General features: G+C 40.7%; 1 protein-coding gene across 5 annotated transcripts in view; it reads right to left on the bottom strand.

The window, feature by feature from the left end:
* RGL1 (ral guanine nucleotide dissociation stimulator-like 1) overlaps positions 1-22,525 on the bottom strand; it is a 299,547-nt gene that overhangs the window by 28,139 nt on the left and 248,883 nt on the right. For 4 of the 5 annotated variants that reach the window (XM_011995346.1, XM_011995343.1, XM_011995345.1 and 1 more), the window contains 7 exons: positions 19,966-20,150; positions 16,859-16,983; positions 15,831-16,046; positions 12,120-12,223; positions 8,569-8,653; positions 2,791-2,880; positions 450-536 (listed from right to left, as the gene is read on the bottom strand). In XM_011995346.1, the coding sequence (XP_011850736.1) occupies positions 450-536; positions 2,791-2,880; positions 8,569-8,653; positions 12,120-12,223; positions 15,831-16,046; positions 16,859-16,983; positions 19,966-20,150 (892 nt within the window). The remainder of the gene's footprint in view (positions 1-449; positions 537-2,790; positions 2,881-8,568; positions 8,654-12,119; positions 12,224-15,830; positions 16,047-16,858; positions 16,984-19,965; positions 20,151-22,525) is intronic. The other variant, XM_011995347.1, reaches the window with a different exon arrangement.

Raw genomic sequence — 22,525 nt, 5'->3', positions numbered from 1 at the left:
TCTACTAAAAGTACAAAAATTAGCTGGACGTGGTGGTTACTCCCAGTTACTCGGGAGGCTGAGGCAGGAGAATTGCTTGAACCCAGGAGGCAGAGGTTGCAGTGAGCCAAGATCATGCCATTGCACTCCAGCTTAGACAACAAGAGCAAAACTCCATCTCAAAAAAAATAATAATAATTGTGATCTCCCGTGTTCTCTCAGTGCATTTGTTTGAATTTCTATTATTACTACTGTTCACTGCTTATTTTGATATATTATTGCTTCCACTGGATTTTGAACCACTTCTGGTGTTAGTGTTTGGTATTATTCTTTGTATTCCTCCTAGCAGCTAGCACAATGCCATGTACTTTTGGACCTTCAAAAGATACTAAGAGAAGTTAATTACTCTTTGGGGTATCCAGTGAGAAGGAAGGCTGCAGGCCCAATCACACCACTCACATGGAACTCACCTCAATGTAGTCCTGCAGGGCAGTGTCAAGCATGGTCAGGTCAGTCAGGAAGGTGCCCAGGTAGGGCACAGTTCCCTGCATCACACCCTGAAGAGCAACCAAAGCAAAACTGTCTTTATTGTTATTGAAAAGTTGAAGGGTTTTAGGAATCTTCAAGCTGGAGCAAATGGATGTATTTAAGGCCTAACTGGGGGCCAGTGGTGCTAACCTCCATGAGTAACATTTTTAACATTTCTACACAAATAGGATAGAAACTCCATGATCTAATGTCTAACTTGTGAAATCATGAAAACCAAGCCTCAAAGCCAGGAGATCATACACATCTGTTCAAAAGTGTTGACAGTGGGGTTTATGTTTTGCTTTGGCTCAAATGAGAAGGATATCTGTTCTCTCTCAGAGCATGGGGACATTCCTGGTAGTTTGGAATGGTACTGGATAGTCAATGTCTCACCACTGGCTGTTGCACACCGAGAAGTATGTACCACAAAAGTATGGAGCATCACTATTAAAATGACCCCTTGGGCTAGACTTAGTGACTCACTCTCAAAGAATAGAGGGGGGAAACAGAAAAACAGTAACCTCTAAGGGAGAACCTGGCTAACTCTACCTTAACCAAGTAATAAAGATCACCATCATTCGTGTCACCATCAACATGACACCAGACGTCACACAGAAACCATTCACTCACTCCTTGATGTGATATGACGAGAAGGACACTGCACTCTGTGATATTCTTTCTAAAAATCCAGGGGCTCAGTCTAATCACTAGAAAACAGCAGACAACCTCAAACTGTGGAACATTCTACAGAATACCTGGATGGACTCCTTAAGACCATCAAGGTAATAAAAAACAGTCAAGAAAACACTGTCGTAGACCAGAGGAGACTGGGATGACAGACAACAAAATGCAGTTGATACGCTGGATTGGGTCCTGGAACAGAAAGAAAATACTAGTGGAAAACTGGTGAAATCCAAACAAAGTCTAGATTTTAGTTAATAGTATTATGCCAGTGTCAGTTTCTTAGTATTGACAAATGTGCTATGGTTTTAGAAGATGTTAACAATGAGGGAAACTGAACTTCTAGCTTTGCAGCTTTTCTGTAAATCTAAACTCATTCCAGAATAAAAAGTTGGAAATGAAGGTGAAGGCACTTCTACCTACCACTGCAGGGATACACTATATTCATTTCACTAAATCTCCTTCAAAATCATCTCTCTTCTTCACGAAGCCACCAAGGCACTAACCGTCCTAAAGGAAAAGTAAAAAGGGGTCCCTATGGATCCCTTATCCTAAATCCCATCGAGCTAATTCTGGAAATTTTAGCAGAACACAAAGGCTCAACCAGGGTAAAGCCAGGTTACTTGACATGAGGCTGGCTGCTTCCTCAGCCAGAACTGCTTTGTGAAGTTCATACCAAGGAGGGTTTTGTCCTTCAGGAACTCACTGTCAGCTGCAGTGTGCCCTTCCCATTCTGTGTACAAGGTCTCATCCTGTACTAAAATAACGTATTTTTTGGTAACAGCTATTTTTAGCTTGTCTTTGAACAACCAAAAAAGTTTGTAACACTGTGAATGTTTTATAGGTTTCATGTTGCAGAAGAGTCCTATCATCCAAAAACACTTCTTACTTATGCTCAGCCTTCCAAAGAAAGAGGAAACCCTCTTAAAGCAGAATACTTAGAGTCTGTCAGTCTCTACTCTCCTCCCTCTGGTCTTCCATACTTTGTGCTAACAGTCGGAAGTTTAAAGTGGAGTTAAAGTTGATAATAACTATCTTTCAGTCTTAAGGAGGGAGGCATAATGCTCCTTTAAATATTGAAAACTATAAAGATTTGGTTAGCCTTGGGATTAGTAGGGAGAGCTGGGCAATGACTAGAGGGTTTAGAACAAACGAAAGGATCTCTGAGTACAATGACCAGGGCCCTGTGGAGAAGACACTCTTTCTCCTTGGTCACCACGTATCAGAAGATGACTACAGTAGGAAAATCAGGAGGCCCTCAGGCCAAGGTGGAGCAGCTTCTAAGTGCAGGAGGGGGTGGAAGAGACTGCAAGAGGGAGGAAGACTACCTGCTGTAGACTCCCGCTCACCTTCAGAAAACAACTTTGCCAGAAAACAGGATTTGCAACCCAGTGTTTACTTCCTACTGGTTGAATGGGGGTAATCATCTGTCTCCTACAGACCTCCCAGGGCTGCTGAGAACAAATGGGGTAGAGAATGGGAGACCCTTTCTTGGAAACCTGGGTGCCCTGTTGACTGAAGGTGCCAGTGCCATGTGGGAGCCCAGCCGCAAGCGCCCCTTCTCCTCTGTGAGCTGTCAGGGAAGATGAGGGCCAGACATACCATGTCCTTCTGGAGCTGCAGCCGCCTCTGGGTACGCTTCTGGTTTTCTTTCACACTGCTGTCCAGGTTTGCAAATTTTGAGGTTCCTTCCTAAGAAACAGAAATGCACACAGAGGGAATTGATACAGGATGCCACAATGGAGAGAAGTAAAGAGGCATCTAGTTTCTCACACACAACCCTGCATAACTCTCGCTCAGAATGCCATGCAAAATGAAGAGGCCTCTGGCAGGCTCTCACAATATATATTATGCAAATACTTGGCTGGCTTGTTGCAAGTTGTCTATTTATAATGAGGCTGGTGGACTTGGATTTTCTTGTTCTTCCCTCAAATTCGTTTTTTTTTTTTTTTTTTTGAGACGAAAAAAAAACCGCTCAGTCTCGCTCTGTTGCCCAGGCTGGAATGCAGTGGTGCAATCTCAGCTCACTGCAACTTCTGCCTCCCGGGTTCAAGTGATTCTCCTGTCTCAGCCTCCTGAGTAGCTGGGATTACAGGAATGCACCACCACACCTGGCTAACTTTTGTATTTTATTTTATTATTATATATATATTTTTAGTAGAGATGGGGTTTCACCATGTTGGCCAGGCTGGTCTTGAACTCCTGATCTCAGATCATCCACCTGCCTCAGCCTCCCAAAGTGCTGGGATTACAGGCGTGAGCTAGCCACCACACCCAGCCTTCCCTTTACTTTGTAAGAAGATTACCTGACTTGGTTATGAAAGTAATCATCAATATAAGCCAGGCAATTCGCATAAATGAAGACACTTTTACAGATCCCAAATTAAACTCAAAGTAATCAGATATCCTGAAAACAATGATCGACTTCCTCTGTACATTTTGTGATTTCTTGATCTTGGCCTGACATGGATGTGCCAGCATTCTGTGAAAGAAAGGGACTACTTCTGTAGTATTTCTTAGCTAAATGAAACTTTTGCACCAGAAGTTTTCTGAGGAAGTCCAATATTGTACTACATGACCAATCCATGAAAGCCGAACTTTCACACATCCCCAGCCCCCGGTCAGTTCTTCTAAATTGCCTCTCAGGTTTGAAACTCTTACAAATCAATCCTTCCTCCTGGTGCCTGAGGACACATGGCTACCCTTTCTCTCCTCCTGTCTATTGTAACAACAAACTCTTCTACATAGAGTAATCACGAGTTTGCTGACTGAACATTAAGTGCTTTTGGTTTTGTGGTTGTGGGGTCTTGCTAAGTTCTCATTTTCCAGGAACTGCATGAATGGGGGGTAAATTGCACAATTCAGTAGTATATAACTTCTATACTAGTTTTTCCTTAGTCACTTTTCCTGAGATTTATGTATTACCAGAGCACATGACCTTCCACTACTATAAAACCGCAAAAGGATTTTTTTCAGTGGCTTGGTCTTGCTGATAGTGACAGAGCACCAACATGCTCCATCTCTCACCAGCCTTAACTCAGGTCCCAGGTACACCACTGGGACAGAACCCACAGTGACTCATTATCTATTTAAGTTCTTCCCATCACAAATGATAATAAAGAGAGCTACTAGTTAATGATCTCCCACTCATTGTTTTTCCCAGGGATGGATGAAAACAGCCTATACCAGACATGGTGGTGTGTGCCTGTAATCCTAGCTACTCAGGAGGCTGAGGCAGGAGGGTTGCTTGAGTACAGGAGTTCAAGTCCAACCGCAGCAACATAGTGAGACCCTACCTCTAAAAAAAAGAAAGCAGCCTAATATGCGTCTTTCCTGTGCTAGATAGTTGTGAGTCCTCCCACATTTTTGAGAATTTGCTTAGAGTGAGAAATCAATTATGTCTGACTTGAGTACGAGGGCCCACCTCTTTCCGGTGTGTAGGTCCTTCTGGTCTCCCTTCAGTATGTCAGTTATGGGCAGAGGAATAATGTATCAGAAATTATTGTAGACATGGCTAAAATTCCTAAAGAGGATTTCTGAAAAGTTCAAAGGTTCCTAAGAATCACAGAATAACAGAGGTGAAAGGGATCTCAAAAGAGGACTTAAGACAACCTTCTCATTAGTCAGGAGAGAGAAACACCTGAGATGGGGAACTACAAGACTGGTTGATTCCATGACTTTATGATTTCATGAGAATGAGATTCCATCCCTGCTAGAGATCTAAAAAGACTGACGAGTCCCAATTATTCCAAATGAGGTGTCAACTGAAAATCCACTTATCTGCCACATCCAGCAGTTTCAGTTTTTCCTTCCTCAGCCCCAAATCTCCTACTCTGCAACGTCGTGCAACACCAATCCCTTGAACCTTCTTGAAAGTTTTCATAGGTTTTTGTGACTGTATCACTCATTCTCTCCCCCTGGCTCTTCTGCTGTTTTCATATTTTCTTAATGATTGTTCTTCTTGTCAAAGTCTTCCTCTTGCTTTTTGCTGTATTCATGTCTTTGGAAATACCATCCAATCTCATGACTTTAATCACCACCTATGTTTGGATAAATGCCAAATCTCCCTCTTCCTCCATCAATCTCCTTCTCCCTCTCTCTCTCCTTTTGTCTCCCCCCTCTGCCCTTCTCTTCCCTCTCCGTCTCTGTAGTGCAAATGGCTTGCTTAAGTCTCACCTTTTCTTTATATCCATCTTTAGCAGAGTTCAGCTACCCTCATCCATGCTGTTCCTGGACTTCAGAGGGCCCTCTTCTACTAGGTCTAGATGGAACTTTTCTACTAGACTCTGGATCCATATCAATAAATGTTGGTTAACTTAAGCTCAGTAGTTACCAGCAATTATAGCTCAGAATTGTCACAGCTGTAACAGGCTCTTGCTCTAACTTTGAGTTTAGCATGTTTTGGAGTGTCACTGAACATACGTCTCCATCAGGGTTGAATTTCTGGGACTTCCCAGCAGTCCTTTATATAAAGTCAACCGAAAAAAATTCTCACCAAGAGTCACGAGAACCAAGATTTGGTGGCATTCTGCTTTCTTTCCTGATGTTTTGAAATTTCCAGACTATAATTCACCTGCTTAGAATTACCCAGGTTTCAGAAATCATAAGGACATAGCAGGTTTAAGATAGTCTTTGAGAGGAGATGAAACAGTTTTTTAAAACAATTAAAAGGAAAACCACAGATTTTTGCTAATTATCATGTTGCCTGGGCCATATTATATAAGTGGCACATTACATCTTCCCAGAAGAAGAGAAGTTAGGTCATTTAAAACTAAGAGTCCAGGAGTTTGAGACCAGCCTGAGAAAAATACTGAGACTACATCTCTACAAAAAATAAAATAAAACTATTATACTATTACCCAACTACAAATCAGTATAAAACCAGGAGTAACTAGAAACAGAGGCCAGTAGTTTTTCCTAGTGACTCTTTTGAGAACTTAAGTACCTTGTGATTCCATTAAAAAAAAAATGTGCTGACAATTTACACTCAGAATTAGACGCTTCACTTGAAGAATGATTAACAAAAATGACTGGAAAGGGACCTACAGATATACATGGACTGCCCAAAGCATTTCACTATCATTAATGATAATGCACAGACCATATGAATTCACAGCCAAGTTTTTCCTTTCTTTGGAATCTGAGTCATATCTATAAGAAATTTAATTTAGAGTACTGGAGTAACGTCTGCATTTAAGAAAGGTTTATGGGATCTTTAATGTCTAGATACAGCTTTGCTTCTAAGCCTTCAGCCAGAAGGCTGCCACCAGGCAATGAGCTGCTCAGTATTCAATTTATCTACTTTGGAAGGATGACTCAGGGCTATTTGGATTTGAATGTGTGGCTCCAGTTAGTCTAGCTTCGTACTGCTGACAGGGAGACCACTAAGCCATCTCCTTCCAGCCAGATGGGTTTCCATTTAAAGTGTGCAAAGCCAGGGGGGTGTGAAGCAGGGAGTAACACGATCTCAGCAATCATTGTTTAGTGTGCAGTTAATAAGGTAGTCCAAAACTAAAGTCAGACATCAGCACATACTGCCCTGCTCATATCACCTACTCCAAGAAGGGCTAACAGTGGGCATATTGTTAAAAAGTCATGTGAATGATAAGACCCATCAATTCATGCAGCCAAACAATAGCTTCTGAACGCTTACTGCATGCCAGGCACTGGTTGGACTTTACGGATACAAAGTGAAAAGATACATACAGCCCCTGCCTGCAAGAGGCCTACAGACCAGTAGAGAGATAGGCAATTGCAATAGAGCATGTGACAAGTGCCAGGACAGAGAAATGACAGCTTCTTCTGGAGCATAGGGGAAGGCACCTAATCAGACCTGAGAATGAAGGAAGGCTTCCAGAAAAGGAGGAGTCTACACTGAAACATGAAGGATAAGTAGGACATAGGACAGGAAGAGTCATGAAGACCATAACAAATGCCCTTACAGAATCGACTAACCTAAGAGTTAGCACCTGGATGCTTTTCTTACTAACCCCACCTCTACCTATTTTCACTCCTACTCCAACTATCTTCCCTAAGCTCAAATATGCAGTTTATTCTCTATTCATTTTCATTTGTTATGCATACTTTGGTTTTACATGAATATAGCTCACCAAATACAAAAAATAACTTATATTTGCATAGCACTTTCAAGTATTTTACCATAGTGAATCTTCAAAACAATTCTATGAAGTCAACAGACCAAATATTTCGATTGGCTCCCATTTATAGAAAAGGAGATTAAGGATAAGAATCACAACTTTTGATTGCCCAGTTCAGGACTTTCCCCTATGGTAGGACATAGCACACTATTTTATAAATGTTTTACCTCCTCCATGAGACTGTAATCCCCTTAAGATCAAACACTGCCTTTAATATGGTTACATCTCCAACACCTAGTGGGTGATCCACCAATATTTATTGAACTACTAATTTACCTTCTCTATGAAGCTGGACCTGATCCATCCTGCACCCTACTCTAAAAAGGTCAGAAGAAATAGCTTTGCCTTGGTGATAAAAGCACAGGTTTTAGAGTCTCACCAGATACATTCATATTTTAGCTCTACCACCTATTGGTTGTATGCCCTAGGGCAGGTTACTACCCTGTCTGAGTCTTGGCTATCTACAAAATGATGATGATAAAATCTACTTTATAGAAAGACTATGAGGATAATATTTGGTCTATGCTAGTTCCCCTCTGATAGTTGTTCACAACCTGTTAGTTGTCTTTATTTGACTATTTATTCTTGTTGTTTAGTGTCTGTATACCCCAATTAGAAGGTAAACTCCAGGAAACAGTGTTTGTGTTACTCATCTTCATATTTCTAGAGGCAGGTTCAAAGCTTTACAAATATTAGGCATTTAACAAATGTCTGGAGAGATAAAATGAACTAAGCTATATCTTTATCTAGTGTGTCATTCAGAAGTCAGCACTTATTTGGTGTTCAATAAATACTGCTGACTGACAGATTGTGCAATTTAGTCCAAATAAAGGATGTGGAATTGCAGGCAGGCTTGGCCTCTGTCATTCTAGGAGATGTTTTGCTGAGAAGGAATATTCCAGGGCCTCTCACCCACCAAACTGCCAGCACTTGGTATTTGCAGAGTAGCTTGTTAAGGAGGTACATACGCATATGAACTCAAGTTTCACAATCTGCTTGCATAACAGGCAAGCTAAGGGAGGTAGAAAGAGAGAGCTCAACTGGACTTAGAATTTTCTCAGCCCCAAGTTTCTTAGATTCTGCATTTTAAAAAATTTTTGCCTTCTAGTTACTTTAGGCTTTCTTTGGGGTTGAAGGAACTTGAGGAGCCCTCACGCTACTCTTCCTTGAATGGATTCCAGAGCTATTAAGCACTACCCAGCACTCTCACTAAGAGCCTCACCTTCATCAGTAGTTCTCGGCTGGTCAAATGGTTATTATGGTCTGAGAAGATATCTGAAAGTTCTTCAAACATCAGCATTCGGTCTCTATGAAAAGGGATTAAGAAAATATTAACAATGAAGAGTTAGGAATAACCCGACACCTTCGGCCCAGCTGTCTTCAGGACGCACGTCTAAGGAGGGATTGTACTCCTCTCAGGGTTGGTGGGTACTGCAAGCACAGATGAGGCCCATGAATTTTTTTATGCGGGATGACTTTTTATTTCTTTTAAGGTGGACTTGGCCCATGTGAAGAGAGGTATATTTCCCTAGCAATGCATATTATAATCATAAAAAAGCATTATTCAGTTGGGGCATCAAGTTGTTCAATTAGGACATGTTCTTGTCAGTGAGTTAAAAAAAAAAAAAAAAAAAAAGACTGTTAGCAACACACACAGAGCCCACAGATCTGAGAGGTCATCTTGGCCAGGCCCCTAACTTTAGAGATGAAGATGCCAGAACCAGGGATTTTCCCAAATTTCCACGAATAACTGCCGAGAGTTGCAGGTATGGAAGCCAAATTTGCTGGCTCACAGGCGGAGAATGGTGGAACCGGGATGGGCTCTGCAACCAGAGGTGGTGAGTTCAGTTGCAACTCTCCACTCACTTTCTGAATGATCCTGGACAAGCTGCTTAACTTTCCTGAGCTTCAATTGTCTCATCTCTACAAGGGAAATATGACAGTGCTTTTATGGGACTGCTGGGAAAGTGAGTGAAACCACATATGCAAAGCATCTGCTCTGCCCTCTCCCTTTCCAGGATACTACATCTCTGTGAGCCTCGTGGTTTTCTCTACACACCCTCCAGGGTTAATGGGTGCATGATTCTGAAGACAAAGAATTAACAGGGGCAATATCACTATTTATGCAACATTTTCATTATTATAAAAAAACATATTATTAAGAGCCTGTTTGTTTTATAGTGAGTGTAATATTACTCTAAATAATAAAGAAAATCATTAAGCTACTCATATTTGGAGAAAATCATTTCAAAATTAACTATATGTGGCCCTAAATGAATAAGTATCCTCTCTGTCTACTTAAAGCAACAAATGTGAAGGATTATAGGGAAAGTGATAACCAAATAAGATATCTTTTTTTCTTTTCTTTTTTTTTTTAAATAACACTTTATTGAGATATAATCCACATATCATTGAAGTACACAGTCCAATACTTTTTACTATATTCACAGAGTTGAGTAGTCATCCCCATAATCAATTTTAGAATATTTATCACCTCAAGAAGAAATCTTTTATCCTTTAGCTATCACCCTGTGACCCTACCATCCTCCCAGCCCCAGCCCTAGGTAACCACTGATCTACATTCTGTGTCCACAGATTTGCTGATTCTGGACATTTCATATACAAATCTAAGTATATGATGTGTAGCTGTTGTGGCTGGCTTCTTTAATTTAGCATGTTTTCAAGATTCCTTCATGTTACACCATGTATCAGTACTACACTCCTTCTATGCCTGCAAAATATTCCATTGTATAGATGCACCATGTCCAAATAAGTTATCTTAACACTGTTCCTTGAATTTTGCAATAGAGAACATGTGAAGCTGATATAGAAGTGTGTTCTCTAAGGAACTGTGACACTTCTGTAGTGTCCTCGCTAAAACACACGCAAACCAACTAAGAAACAACCTGAAACATATGTCATACAGAATGCAGCTTAGAGGGTTTTTCATTTGTCTTTAGAAAATAGTTTTAAAATCCAGCTAGAATAAATCTTTTCATATGGCAACCAAGGAGACTAAGATACAAGTCCATTAATTTTTTTGCTCATGTTTTAGTCTCAAACTTGCTGTGGAAGAAATCTTAGGCTGCTTACATGACTTTCTTTAGTGTTCTTTTTTCAACAAACAAAGAATTACCTTTCGTGGCAATCAGACAAGGCTGCAATCAGTCGAGTAAGGCTGCATTTTAACACTTGACTGTCCCTTTGTTTTTGATACTACAGTTGAGTGGGGAGTGGTGATAAGGGAAAGAGGAGGTGAAGTAGAGGTGTGGAGGGCGGGGACACTGCATGCTTCTGATTTTCCCATCGTATTTCACCAGTGTCTATCAAGTAATGATTTTATATGACCCCATCGTTCTTAAGGAGAAATGTGTGCAGAGGAAAATCAACCAACTAATCTGTCTTTAATACACACAATCACCTTGATTATTCAAAACAGAGAAGAAAGAACCCAAGAAAAGAGTAATAATCATGAAAATTGCATTGGTCTTTGAAAAGCCTGCCATTTCTTCTACTGATAGATATTGGCGTCAGAAACAAAGCACGGGCTTTGGAGTGCAAGTAGCTGTGGCTTCTACAGCTCTGTAACATAAGGCATTATAAACATCCACTTTATTTTTTTCTTTTTACCCATCAAAGAATCACCTAATAAATAATTTGGCTTACACCAAGTGGACTATCTCCTGAATGAGAATATGAGCTTATCAGCAAGCTTGAGGATTGTGGCACTCATTTTTCAGCATAACTTTGTGAAGCTCTGGTTTACCAGCTTGGGGCTCTTGCAAATTCAAACAGTGTCAGTCCCTCAGGGCTTGATCAACTCTGAGTAAACTTATGAAACTGAGGACCTAGACCTTCCATTCTGCCCCACTAAGGCAGCCTGGCTGGGAAGCCAGCTGGTCTACCGCTCCTCCTAACTGAAACTGACTATACCATATGTGGTATAGACCATACAGAATTTATACATTCTTCCCTGAAGTAGCCCAAATTCCTGACTAGTTCAAACCTGGGCAGACTTGTTTAATGTAGCTGGCCTAGTTGTACTCACAACACAATCCCCAGCCTCTAAATCTGTAGTGACAGAGAATCAGAACTTCCCCCTCCCTCACCTTTCCTTCCTTTGCACAAAGTTCTTTGATCTACAGTGAAGTTCCAGAAATGGAAGAGATGGCAGTAGTGCAAAAATCAGGAAATTGAGTTGTTAATTATTCCAAAGGTTGCACCAAGAAATATTGAAGAAAAACAGCATAGGATGTGGCCAGTTAATAATTTCAGGTACTTAGAAAAGAACATTTAAAGGTTTTTAATGCCAATAAGATAGCTTTTAAAATGCTGAAACTAAAAGGACAACTAAATAGTTTCCTACTGAACATCAAGAACTAATGTCCTATCTGCACACATTACCCCTTGAGTCCTAAAATAGCTTAGGGCTTTGCAGTGAGTCTGAAAAATAACCAGAAGTAATGGCAAATTGCTGTAACTTCATCACTCCATGACTTTATCCCTCAAAATCCAGATAATAAGTACATCCTTCAGATCATCCCCAAAACCAATAACCTTGGCTTTGGTATACTTAGAATGAGTTTGATTTCTGCACGAGCCCTGCCTCAAAAGTCATTAATGATTATGTGTAAGACGCACCCTGCCTGAAACACACAGAGGATTTCAAATATGTTTATCCAGTTATGCGATATGAGCTTTGAAGGTGAGGACCCATCACAACAACTAATTATTCCGGCCAAACAAAAGTAGAGCAGACACTTGGGAACTTACCTTGGGACAGCAGCCCAAGTCTTTTTTAACCGATAGATGGAATTAGACTGCAGTGCCGAAACGATGGCCCTCAAGGAGGAAAAATTCTTCAGGAGTCTACATTCCTGCATGGGGAGTGATTAAAACATAAAAGACATTTAACTATCAATATTACAGTGACTTGGTGGTTTCCTGTTTTAGAGGTATCACAGCTGCTATGAGTTCTTACCACTAAATAGGCAGCTGTATAAATACTGAACATCAAAAAGTGGCTCCTTCCACCCACCCCAGTCATCGAAACACTTTTATAGATTTTGGCACAGTATGCTTGTTTTTCTCCTGTCAATATATTTTTTTGTGTTGTTGTTACAGTTTTATAGTTTCCAGCTTTCCTAGTAAAAACACTAATGGAGGTAAGTCTACAGAGCTATGCTAGAAAGAGCAACTTTCTTCTGCTGAAAGCACACAGACGTCCTAAAAATATGCACTTTAGATCTTTAGATCCACAAAATGAGGTGGGCAGCAGCCACTCTGAGGTCAGATGGTATTGAACAGCTCATGACCAACCCTTGTCCACAGAGGTGTATATAATTTGGCAATAAAAATTCACCACAAGTTGAACTTTGGCTTTTATGCTCTTAGCCAAGGGGGATATTTTTATACACATTCATTTGGTTTCAAATTGGCTTGTTCTGCAACCATAAACATTCAAAAACACCTTGGTACTTCAATGCTTCCAAAATAACTTGGCCTTTTAAAATAAAATTCATTTTGGCAATGTTTTAAAACAAAACAGAAAGAGAACAGGAAACATTCTGGATGCCATTTTCTGGGTAAAGAGAGAGGCTCCCTATTTAAACTTAAGCTACCATAAGGATCCTATAGCATCAGCAGTTAGTGACCTTGGAGTCAAAGTCCTGTGACTGAATAGTAGGGACAGCAAAACAGACAGAGAGAAAGTCCCATTCTTGGCTGGCATGGGGAAGGTAGCAATGTGAGGAGGGTGGACCAGGCCTTATGTCAAAGGAGATGCTTCATATACAGGCACGTGACAGTGTAATAGGCCCAGTGTTTACAAGTAAGTACACCATGTGAGCACGTATTTGGCTTTGTGTACAGTATCTCAGGTAAGAGGTCCCAGAGTGATTGGGTACAAATGTAAATCACTTCAAGAATCATTCCACAAAGATATGTTAATCCTGAATATGAAGGAAAAACAGCACTCTAAGTTAGCATTGCCAAAATCTGGACACTGAAAACTATGCCAAACAAACCCTCAAACGTTTTCTTTAGAGTAAATGCCAAAGTACTTAATAAAAGTCATGTCCACCCTTTTTAAATGCCTCAATGTCCTCCCCTTATTTGGAAAGATATAAAGAGAAAAAGAGAGAGAAGGAGAGAGAGAAAGAGAGAAACAAAGAAAGAGAGGAAGGAAGGGAAGGGAAGGGAAAGATGGGAAGGAAGGGAAGGAGGAAGGGAGGGAAGAAGGGAGGGAGGGAAGGAGGGGAAGAGACAGAGAACAAGAGAAATGTTCTGAATTGCAATCTGGAAACTAAGCCTATGGGAGCATGGTTCAACAAAGGTTCACAAAAGTTATATTCTAAAAATCAGGAAACTTGCAATAAAAAAAGGAACTCAGGCACAGATATATCATGCAAATTGAAATAAACATATGGAACACATTACTCAAAAAAAGGTTTAAACTGAGGGTTTAAAGGAGTACAAAAGGCATCTGGCCCCATTTCTAGAAAAAGAGGCATCTTCCAGGACATGTGATGCAAAAGTAAAAACATACCATTAAGGGCAGTCCAAGAAAATACAGTCATTTTAAGTCAGAAAAATTTTCTTTTTCAAACATTCTTTCAATAGAAATTGACTACGGTGAATGCAGGAAAAGCAAAATAAATCTTGGTAGCAAACCACTGGTGAGTCTCATTATTTTATTATATTTCCCTACACAATTGCAAAAGATACAACATACTCAATATTAGGAAGTGATATCACCAAAAAAAGTAAAAGCCCTTGGCTTTATTATTAGCACATGACATGGGATTTGAAATATACTAAATGTTTCAACTTGCATTTCTTATTACCACATAATGCACAATTTATATTCAATTTGGACCAAAAGTCATCCCTTGAGCCCCACTATGTCATATACACAGATGTTATATTGTCACTATAGCCAAAGTAGTTGAATGAATTGGGGTAGACAGTCTGCTTTTGAGACATGCTGTGACATTTATGGCAAAAAAAAAAAAAAAAATTCCTTATCATTCTAAAAAGACAGAGAACTTCCACGCTATATCTCACTCAGAACTTCTTTTGTATCTCTTACTTGCTGAGCAATAAGCTCGATTTAGAATAGGAGAAATATAATAAGTTGTTTATGCAACTTATACTCTTTGTTTCTTGCTGCCTTTTGTCATACACTAAGAAGTCTGTAATAACAGACTACCTGAAGACTCAAAACAAGGCAAATTATCTGGCACAATTGTGTCTCTGCTCTTTAATCAAAGACAACAAAAGAGAATGTAACATTATGCCCTATCGATAGGGGCTGAAGGAAAAATATATTTAAGGGGATATAAAGCAAAATTTGTTTTGGTTGAGAGTTGACCCATAGAGCCCAGAACACAAATTACTATGATATTTTCATAGTTATAATTTTTCACAATCATTATTTTGCTGATGTAATTTATTCTGCCTAGAAAAAAAAATACCCCTCTATTCTTCAAATACCAAAAATCTTATCTGTTATTCAAAGTTAATTTCAAATGTCAATTCATCTGTGAAACCTTCCTTGATCACCCAATCAGAAATGATTCCTCTCTCCTCCACTTTTACAGCGCTTATCTCCCATGGCCCCACTCCTCTACTGCCTCAGGCTGAGATAATTCCAGTGTATCTTAACTTCCTTGTTTGAGTATGGGTTCCTGTAAACAAACAATTATGCTCTATCCTAGTATGTCCTCTAAGTAGATAATATTGTGGTTTACACACATTAGGAGTTCACAAAATATTTGGTGGGCCACTGACTGCACACTGTTGCCATTTTCTCAGTCATGACATAAGATGCTGTGAAGGGGAGGTCCCATGGTATGTAAGCAGTTCATCCAAGAGACTAGACTCCAACACTTGGAAGAAGATGAGTCAGACCTAGGAATAGACTCTTCCCCTCCAACTTCAGATTAATATGAGATATGACCTCAGATTAATATGAGATCTCTGTAAGTGTCTCTGTCCTTTAGAAAAGAGATTCAGGACTCTGAGAAAGTACCAGCTCTTCAAAACTGCAGAAGATGTAACGCCTCCAGGTACTAGGAGGGGGCATAGGTAATCACTCTGGGTTGAAGAGCGGTCTGTTTTGACATGCAGACCATCCATTTATATTTACTGAACATGGTGCTGAAACCAACACTCAGTCTGTCGTGAATACAAAGGGGAAAGCAGACAGAATGTCTTACTCTGGAGAGGCAGCAGTATGAGAACCCATAACTGGGAAGAAGTGAGCAGGGGAGCAATTTTTTTAAAAAGAGGAAAATAAATAAGCTGCCAAGTTTAGAAAGGCAACTTTTTTCTTACTCTGGAACAACAACAAAAACCCAGTGGGCTCTCATATATGGTCTTTTGACTGCCTTTTCAACCAAACAGCTAAACCATTTAAACAAAGTGATGGAGTAGTCTCTTGCATCTACCAAACACAAAGAATATTTTATAAAAGACAATTACATGAGCGATGTTGATCCACTTCTCAATGATTTTGGCTCTCTGCTGAGTTTTGAGTTCTTTGCCCCCCAGTATGGTGCTGACAACACATTTGGTGAGGGTATTAAACTGAGAGATGGTGGCACGGATCGTAGGAGCCAAATGTTTGTTTTCCTTCTTATCCCTTCGAGACCAAATGCAGCCCAGGCAGTGGTGAGGCACTACTTTCTTGAAGAGTTGCTGGAACAAAAGAGGAACTGACTTTAAGGACAACACAGACATTTCATATGGCAAAGCAGATCATCTGGGTCATCTGTAAATTGGTAATTTTGTGAATGCCTGAATAATCCTTTTCTACTTTATTTGCCTCATGGTGTCCATTTCAACAGACAAAAGTAAATAATTAATATACTCATCGATAATGTTTACTAGAAGGAAAATCTCCACCATGTTCCACGCTGCTTTCTCAAAAGTGGTAAAGCAGAAGAGCTAAAGCTACCACGATAACTCCTCACAGTCCTCTTGTATTTATCAGCTAATGCCGACCTATGCAATGTGACTGACATACTCAAATATGTCCAGCTCACAAAAATATTCGAACTTCAAAAGTACAGAAAGCACACGTGGAAATGAGGAGCCAGATACAATCACATGTGGATTCTGTGAATTTATTTTATCCTAACTTATACTTTGATCCCTTTACAGTCCTCCAAATAAACAGTTCAGATCTTGAAATATTTATGAGTGTAAAGGGAGAAAAATACCCACAGAACAAGGCAGATTTTGTTTCACAGGGATTCGAATTCTTATTTCCCTCTGTGTCTTGAGCTCCAAAAGCACCTTCTCCTAGAGTTGCAAGAAGAGCTCAGGCCTGAATTATTCAGATGATTGATTCAAGTCACATCTTAACTCTGCATCTGCAGGCACAGCCTCTCTCAGGGATTCAAAAAAACTTAAAATCACATTATCCCACTGCTTTCTCTGGGGCACCAGTGCCATCACTCTCCCATGTTTTAAGTGAAAGTACACTGGATCACAAAGAGAAGACATACTGCATCCATGTAGGTCAGCTGCTCTGCCACAAGATCTTCTGAGAAGCACGTGAATTCTGCTGACCCTCCACCCTCCAGTTCCTCTTCCTCTTCCAGGCTGAAGGAGACCGTGTTGGGAAGCCCATCTGTTCACATATGGAAAAGATTAGTAATTTGGTGCCAGTGTATATAGTCTTGCTTATAGAGTCATCAGACTTCTATTATTTAGGAAGAAGAAGGCTAATCCTCCAGAACACTCTCAGGGAGACAACCACAAGCACAACACATCTAAGAGCAATGGAGATCTTCCCATCTCTGCTTGTTCTTGGATTCTCTATTAAGACCAGAGCCCTCATGCTCTCACTCTGACAAACCACTGGCTCCTAAGCCAAGGACAGAACCAGGATAGGCAAAGTCTAGAGACAGTCCTTCATCTAGGGCTCTTGCAAACTCTTTGATCAGATCAGCTCCAGGACTAATGCAACTAACTCCTAAACCCTAACCATGCAATTCTTGGTTGCTGGGCGACTTATAACCAGAAGCCTGGAAGGACTCGTCATGAAGGCAGGTCAGACTCGGGCAATAAAATGAGCCATTTTGGTGTTAGAAATGCTGACGAAGCCCTCAAAATTCTCAAAATGTTCAGTCACTTTCAACTTCCACCCAAAGCTAAGAATGCGTGAAGCAGAACAGTCTTCAACTAAATTCACCTGAACCTATCACAGACAAGATCATCAATTAGCAAATTACATAGGGCACAGCATGGAGAAAATCCATACCCAGGACTCCGAATAAAAAGCAGAAGAGCCCACACCTGGAATAGGACCTCCAGTCTCCATTTGGAAAGACTGAAATTTGATGAAGTTTTTCTGACTTAAATCCCCAGCCTTCCTTTCCTGGAACCTTTCCCCACTGCTCGGGTTGTTTCCCAACCTCAGCCCCTTCACACTCCTCGCACTGCTTCCTGTCAAACCTGTCCTCAAGGAAAGAAAACTCTAGTTACATTCAGTTATATCTTAGCAGAAATGTAAATCAGCATGTTACTACTCCCCCAGAACGCTTATATTTTGAGCCTTTTCTTTCTTTCTTTGTAGAATTAAAGACTATTGGGCATCTTGGATTAAGTCACAATGGCTTTTCTTCATTTTCCAGGGAAAAGGAGCTTCTGAGAGTGGACCCTACACCACTTCCCCTTTGGGGCAGCATGTGGGTATCTGCCTACGCTGGTGGCAGGTATATGATTTAAGGATTGCCCCTCTATCCTGGACTTGAAGGTCCAGATGCGAATGGGGTTGGATTATGACTGGAAAACATAGGAGGGGATCACTGCCTATCCCCGGAGTCTGCGACACAAACAGGTACAAGCTAAAGGAAGCTAAAACCCCATGACATGGAGGATGTTAAGCAATCTAATTTCATAATTCTTCCTCCATACAACTCTGGCACTGTTTCATTTAGTGGAGTAATTAGAAACTTGGGATCCCAAATAAAGGTTCAGAAAGGGCCTCTCCCCTACCCTGTCAACAAATACATACATATATCCCAGTTGCCCTGCAATGCAGAGCCTAACCCACTTCAATCAAGGAGGAGGGTATGTGCTAAGGCTTGATCTTTCCATTCATTCATTCATCCATTCATTCAGCAAACACAGCAGCTCAATGTGTGTCTATAATGTTGCTGTGCATGAAGATTACATGATCCTTTCTCTCTGGGGCATAGTCCATGCCTTCACTGTTTTCTGCTTTTGATTCTCCTCCAGAGGTAAGTAAAAACATGAAGCATAATTTTACTTTTTAAAAACATATAGGAGAGCTTGCTGCTTCTGCAGGAGTAAAATTGGGTAAAACAAGCACATGGGAACTGAGGCAATCTCCCTCTCCCCTGCCTCAGCCTGCCAAATGAGCTCTGCCTTGCAGTCACTGTGTTGGAAACAATGAATGACTGGTCCCACCGGTTCCCCCAATTAGGCTCGGAGCCAGGGGCAGCCCCAATGGGGAGAGCTGGGCTCCAACACAGCGTTTTCCACTCCAGCACAAAGCCAGGCATGGAGGCCCTGAAGGGAGCTGAGGTCTGCAGCTGGAGGAGTGCCCCTGGTATTCAAACATTCCTGGCAGATGAAGTCATCTGAGATATAGAGTATTTGGCAGTCAGCTTCCAATGATGCAACTGCATTTCCCTCTCTCTGGGTCCCCCATCCACAAGAAATTCAGCAGGTATTGTTTGGAATTTAGGTCTATTTTCTTTGGAGCGGATACAGCTTTTCCTTATTGGTTCTGAGGAACATTTCCTTTCCCTCACTGATGAAGTCAGCCATCCCTTCAGGGAAATGCCTGTCAGAAGCTCCAAGTGGGTCAGCCACCATGGCAACTGTCACCCAGCACCCCAGGGAAGGGATACAACGTCACACTGGAAGCCTGTCCCAGCCTCTTTCTGACTTTCTTCAAAGCCTAATAGTTCCAAGCACCTCATGGCCTGCAGTGGTTGCCTTTCCTTTGTCCTTGAAAATAGGAGGTCAATTCCTCAGGGAAAAACAGCCACAGAAACTTCCTTTGATGAGGCCTTTAGAGACGCTAAATGACGATAATCTGCACTGACAGGGGACCCATTACAGTGATGCTTTTCCATACTGAAGGCCAAACACCTTTTCCAAGCTTTTGGGAGGGCAGGATCAGAACTGGACTTCATTCTTTGACTGCTAGATGGGGGTGGTCGGGATGGAAGGATAGAAGGAGCCATTAAGCAGGTAATAAAATGCAAATTCAGGTTCAGCATGGTACATGTTGATAAGGGAAGATTAAAGTTCATGAAGGAGACCTTCTTCTTGGTAACAGAAGAAACCAGGAAATTACTTAATTTTTCTGAGCTGGAGTTTCCACAGTTTCCTCATCCATAAAATGAGGGAGCCAGACTAGGTAGTCTTGAAAATCCCCTTCTCTGTCTAAAATTCTAGGCTCTATAATTAGTCCTTCAGTAACCTTGAGAATTTTATACCCAAGCCAATCCTCCAGCAGCATGTTGTTTTGAGGGTACTAAAGATTCCTATTAGCGAGCACAGGGAGAACCTTTCTCCAGCGTGGAGGCTGGAGAATCAGAATCTAGCCTTGTACTGTGAACACACAAGTACTCACTGTCAGTTTCCACTTCTTGCTTCTGAAACTGCTCAAGAAGATTTTGTGCTCTTCTTTCTGGGTCAGAGCCTGGCATCATCCTTGTGAGATAATCCAGCAGTTTCTGCAAGCAAGGGAAGTGAGGGGGCTCTCGGAAGTCTTCTGCACACTGGTCAAGCCAGGCCCTCAGTATTGAAGCGATTGCACTGAGAAAGAGAAATGGAGAGTCACTGCACCCAACTGGCTGTGCGGAGGCAAAACAATCCCTGGACACCAGGGCAGATCCCAGGGGCACCCCGGGAAACTTGGGTAGGTGGTCAACAGATCATTCATCCAAAAGTTCCTAGAAACATCAATGGATTTAAAGCACTTGAAAACAAACTAAACTTTATTGTTTTAAGTGGAGTGCTGCAGTGAAGCTGATAAGGTATTTTTGTTGTTGTTTGTTTTAAGGAGGCTAAACTTTGGAAAAACCCATACAGGGCAGAAAAATTGATGTGTAAAAGGTTTAGTGAGTCCTGAAGAAACTTCAAAGCAATCTGTACACTATAAGATTATGCTCAAATTAAATCCCACAAAATCTGCCACCTAATATGTTAGGAAATAACTGACTGCCGGTAGGCCAGAAATTCATCTGATTAAACGAAGTGCCTCAGGTTGGAAAGAAAAATGCATAAATTCAAGTTGACAAGGATCACCAGGGCTTCAGCATGAACACTGAAAATGTCCGCATAAAATTATCCTTTTGTTTCTCAAATTACAATGAGGAGAATATATTTCAAGTAGGAGAAATAGTAGGTAGCGAAGTTACATCTTTAAAAGATAAAGGAGAAAAACTTGATAAGCAAAGGTGATTTCTTCTGATGGCTCCGTGGATCACACAGAGTCCACCTTGGGGAAGACAAGCTTCCAGGGCACAAAAAGAGACCGGGTCATTTGTGTGTGCACAGCTCCCTCCAGTATGTTAGTAATAACACAGCATGTTGTCTTTAGGTTAGCGGCAGCCACTCACTGAAGGCAAGAGACAAATAGCTGAAGGATAAAAAGAATAAAATATTTTGAGTGCCATTATTCTATGCTTCATCTTCAAAGAGGACTTTACCAACACTCCTGACTCAATCATATGCCACAGACAAGGAGAAGAACAGAATACTCTGCCTGCCTAGCAAGCAGTCACCCCATACAGTCCAGGCATATTCACTGCTGAAGGCTGGAGAAGATGACAGGGACTATAAATTAATCCATGCATATTTTATTGACAGAGACACAACACCTCATCTTAACTATACACTTTATCAAAATTTTTCAGCCAAAAAGAATTTTTTAGCACATTTTAAAATTATCACCTAATTATACTTCAAACAAATTGTTTTTTTTTAGTTAAACTGTAACTGGACTAAGTTATTACCCACATGTGTGAAACTGAAAGCTGGGCTTTCACAGGTGTGTCTAACTTTCTTCACATCTTGATTTCACACCAAGAAGTTGGACTATCATCAAAGCATAAGTATGACTAAAGCCAATTTAATGCTTAACTTTTGGAATTGAAGTACAAACAGAAGGAAAATAAATGCGTTACTGTTTTCACTATGGTGTACATCATTGTTTCACTAATGTGGAATGTTAAAGCAATTGGAACTATAATATTCAATTATCTGCGTCTAAAGTAGATACGTAAAACCATCAAATGAAAGTCATAGCAATAATTCAATACTCCAAACATTTAGTCCAGATTAAATGAAATTATGAACAATAATTTCACTTCCTTCCAGAAAGCCAGAAGAAATTAATTGAAAACCTGATATTTGCATACATCAGCTTGACTTTTACAGAAAAAGAGTTTTGTACCTTTAAAAAGAGGGATGAATTAATCTAATTAATACCACTAGCTTAATGTTTCTTAATATTTCCGTGAAAATATACTCTTACGACGACACTGATGGAAAAACAGATATGGAGAGGTGATAATTCACATCATATACTCAAGTCAAAAACAGCAGCAGCCTAACAAGAAGACAGTGTTTCACTGAAAAGAACACCCAGACAGAAACACAAAATTACAGGTAAGAGTCAGTGATGCTAATATATTATTTACTTCTTAAATGCCTGTGATCCTTAATTATTATGATAAAACTCATTATTTATTCCAAAAAGTAAGTCTTACAAATGTATATAAACTAAAAAAGCGAAATACCTACTCTCTCCCTTCATCTTAATCCCATCCCCAGGACCTTTTGTTAACTGTTGGAATATATCCTTCTAGGCTTTTCTGTGGATATGTATACACATTTAAATATACGTAATATGTGCTGGGTGTGGTGGCTCACAACTGTAATCCCAGTACTTTGGGAGGCTGAGACAGGAGGATTGCTTGAGCCCAGGAGTCTAAGACCAGCCTGGGCAACGTGGCGAAACCCCATCTCTACAAAAAATACAGAAAATTAGCCAGGTGTGGTGGTGCATGTCTGTAGTCCCAGCTACTGAGGAGGCTGAGGTGGGAGGACTGATTGTGCCCAAGAAATAGAGGCTGCAGTGAGCTGTGATCACACCACTGTGATCACTCCAGCCTGGGTAACAGAGC

The sequence above is a fragment of the Mandrillus leucophaeus genome, unplaced genomic scaffold, assembly GCF_000951045.1.
Source record: "Mandrillus leucophaeus isolate KB7577 unplaced genomic scaffold, Mleu.le_1.0 Scaffold484, whole genome shotgun sequence".
In the NCBI taxonomy this organism is placed as follows: domain Eukaryota; kingdom Metazoa; phylum Chordata; class Mammalia; order Primates; family Cercopithecidae; genus Mandrillus; species Mandrillus leucophaeus.
The sequence above is the reverse complement of the archived record's forward strand: the minus strand, read 5'-3'. Positions and strand labels throughout refer to the sequence as shown.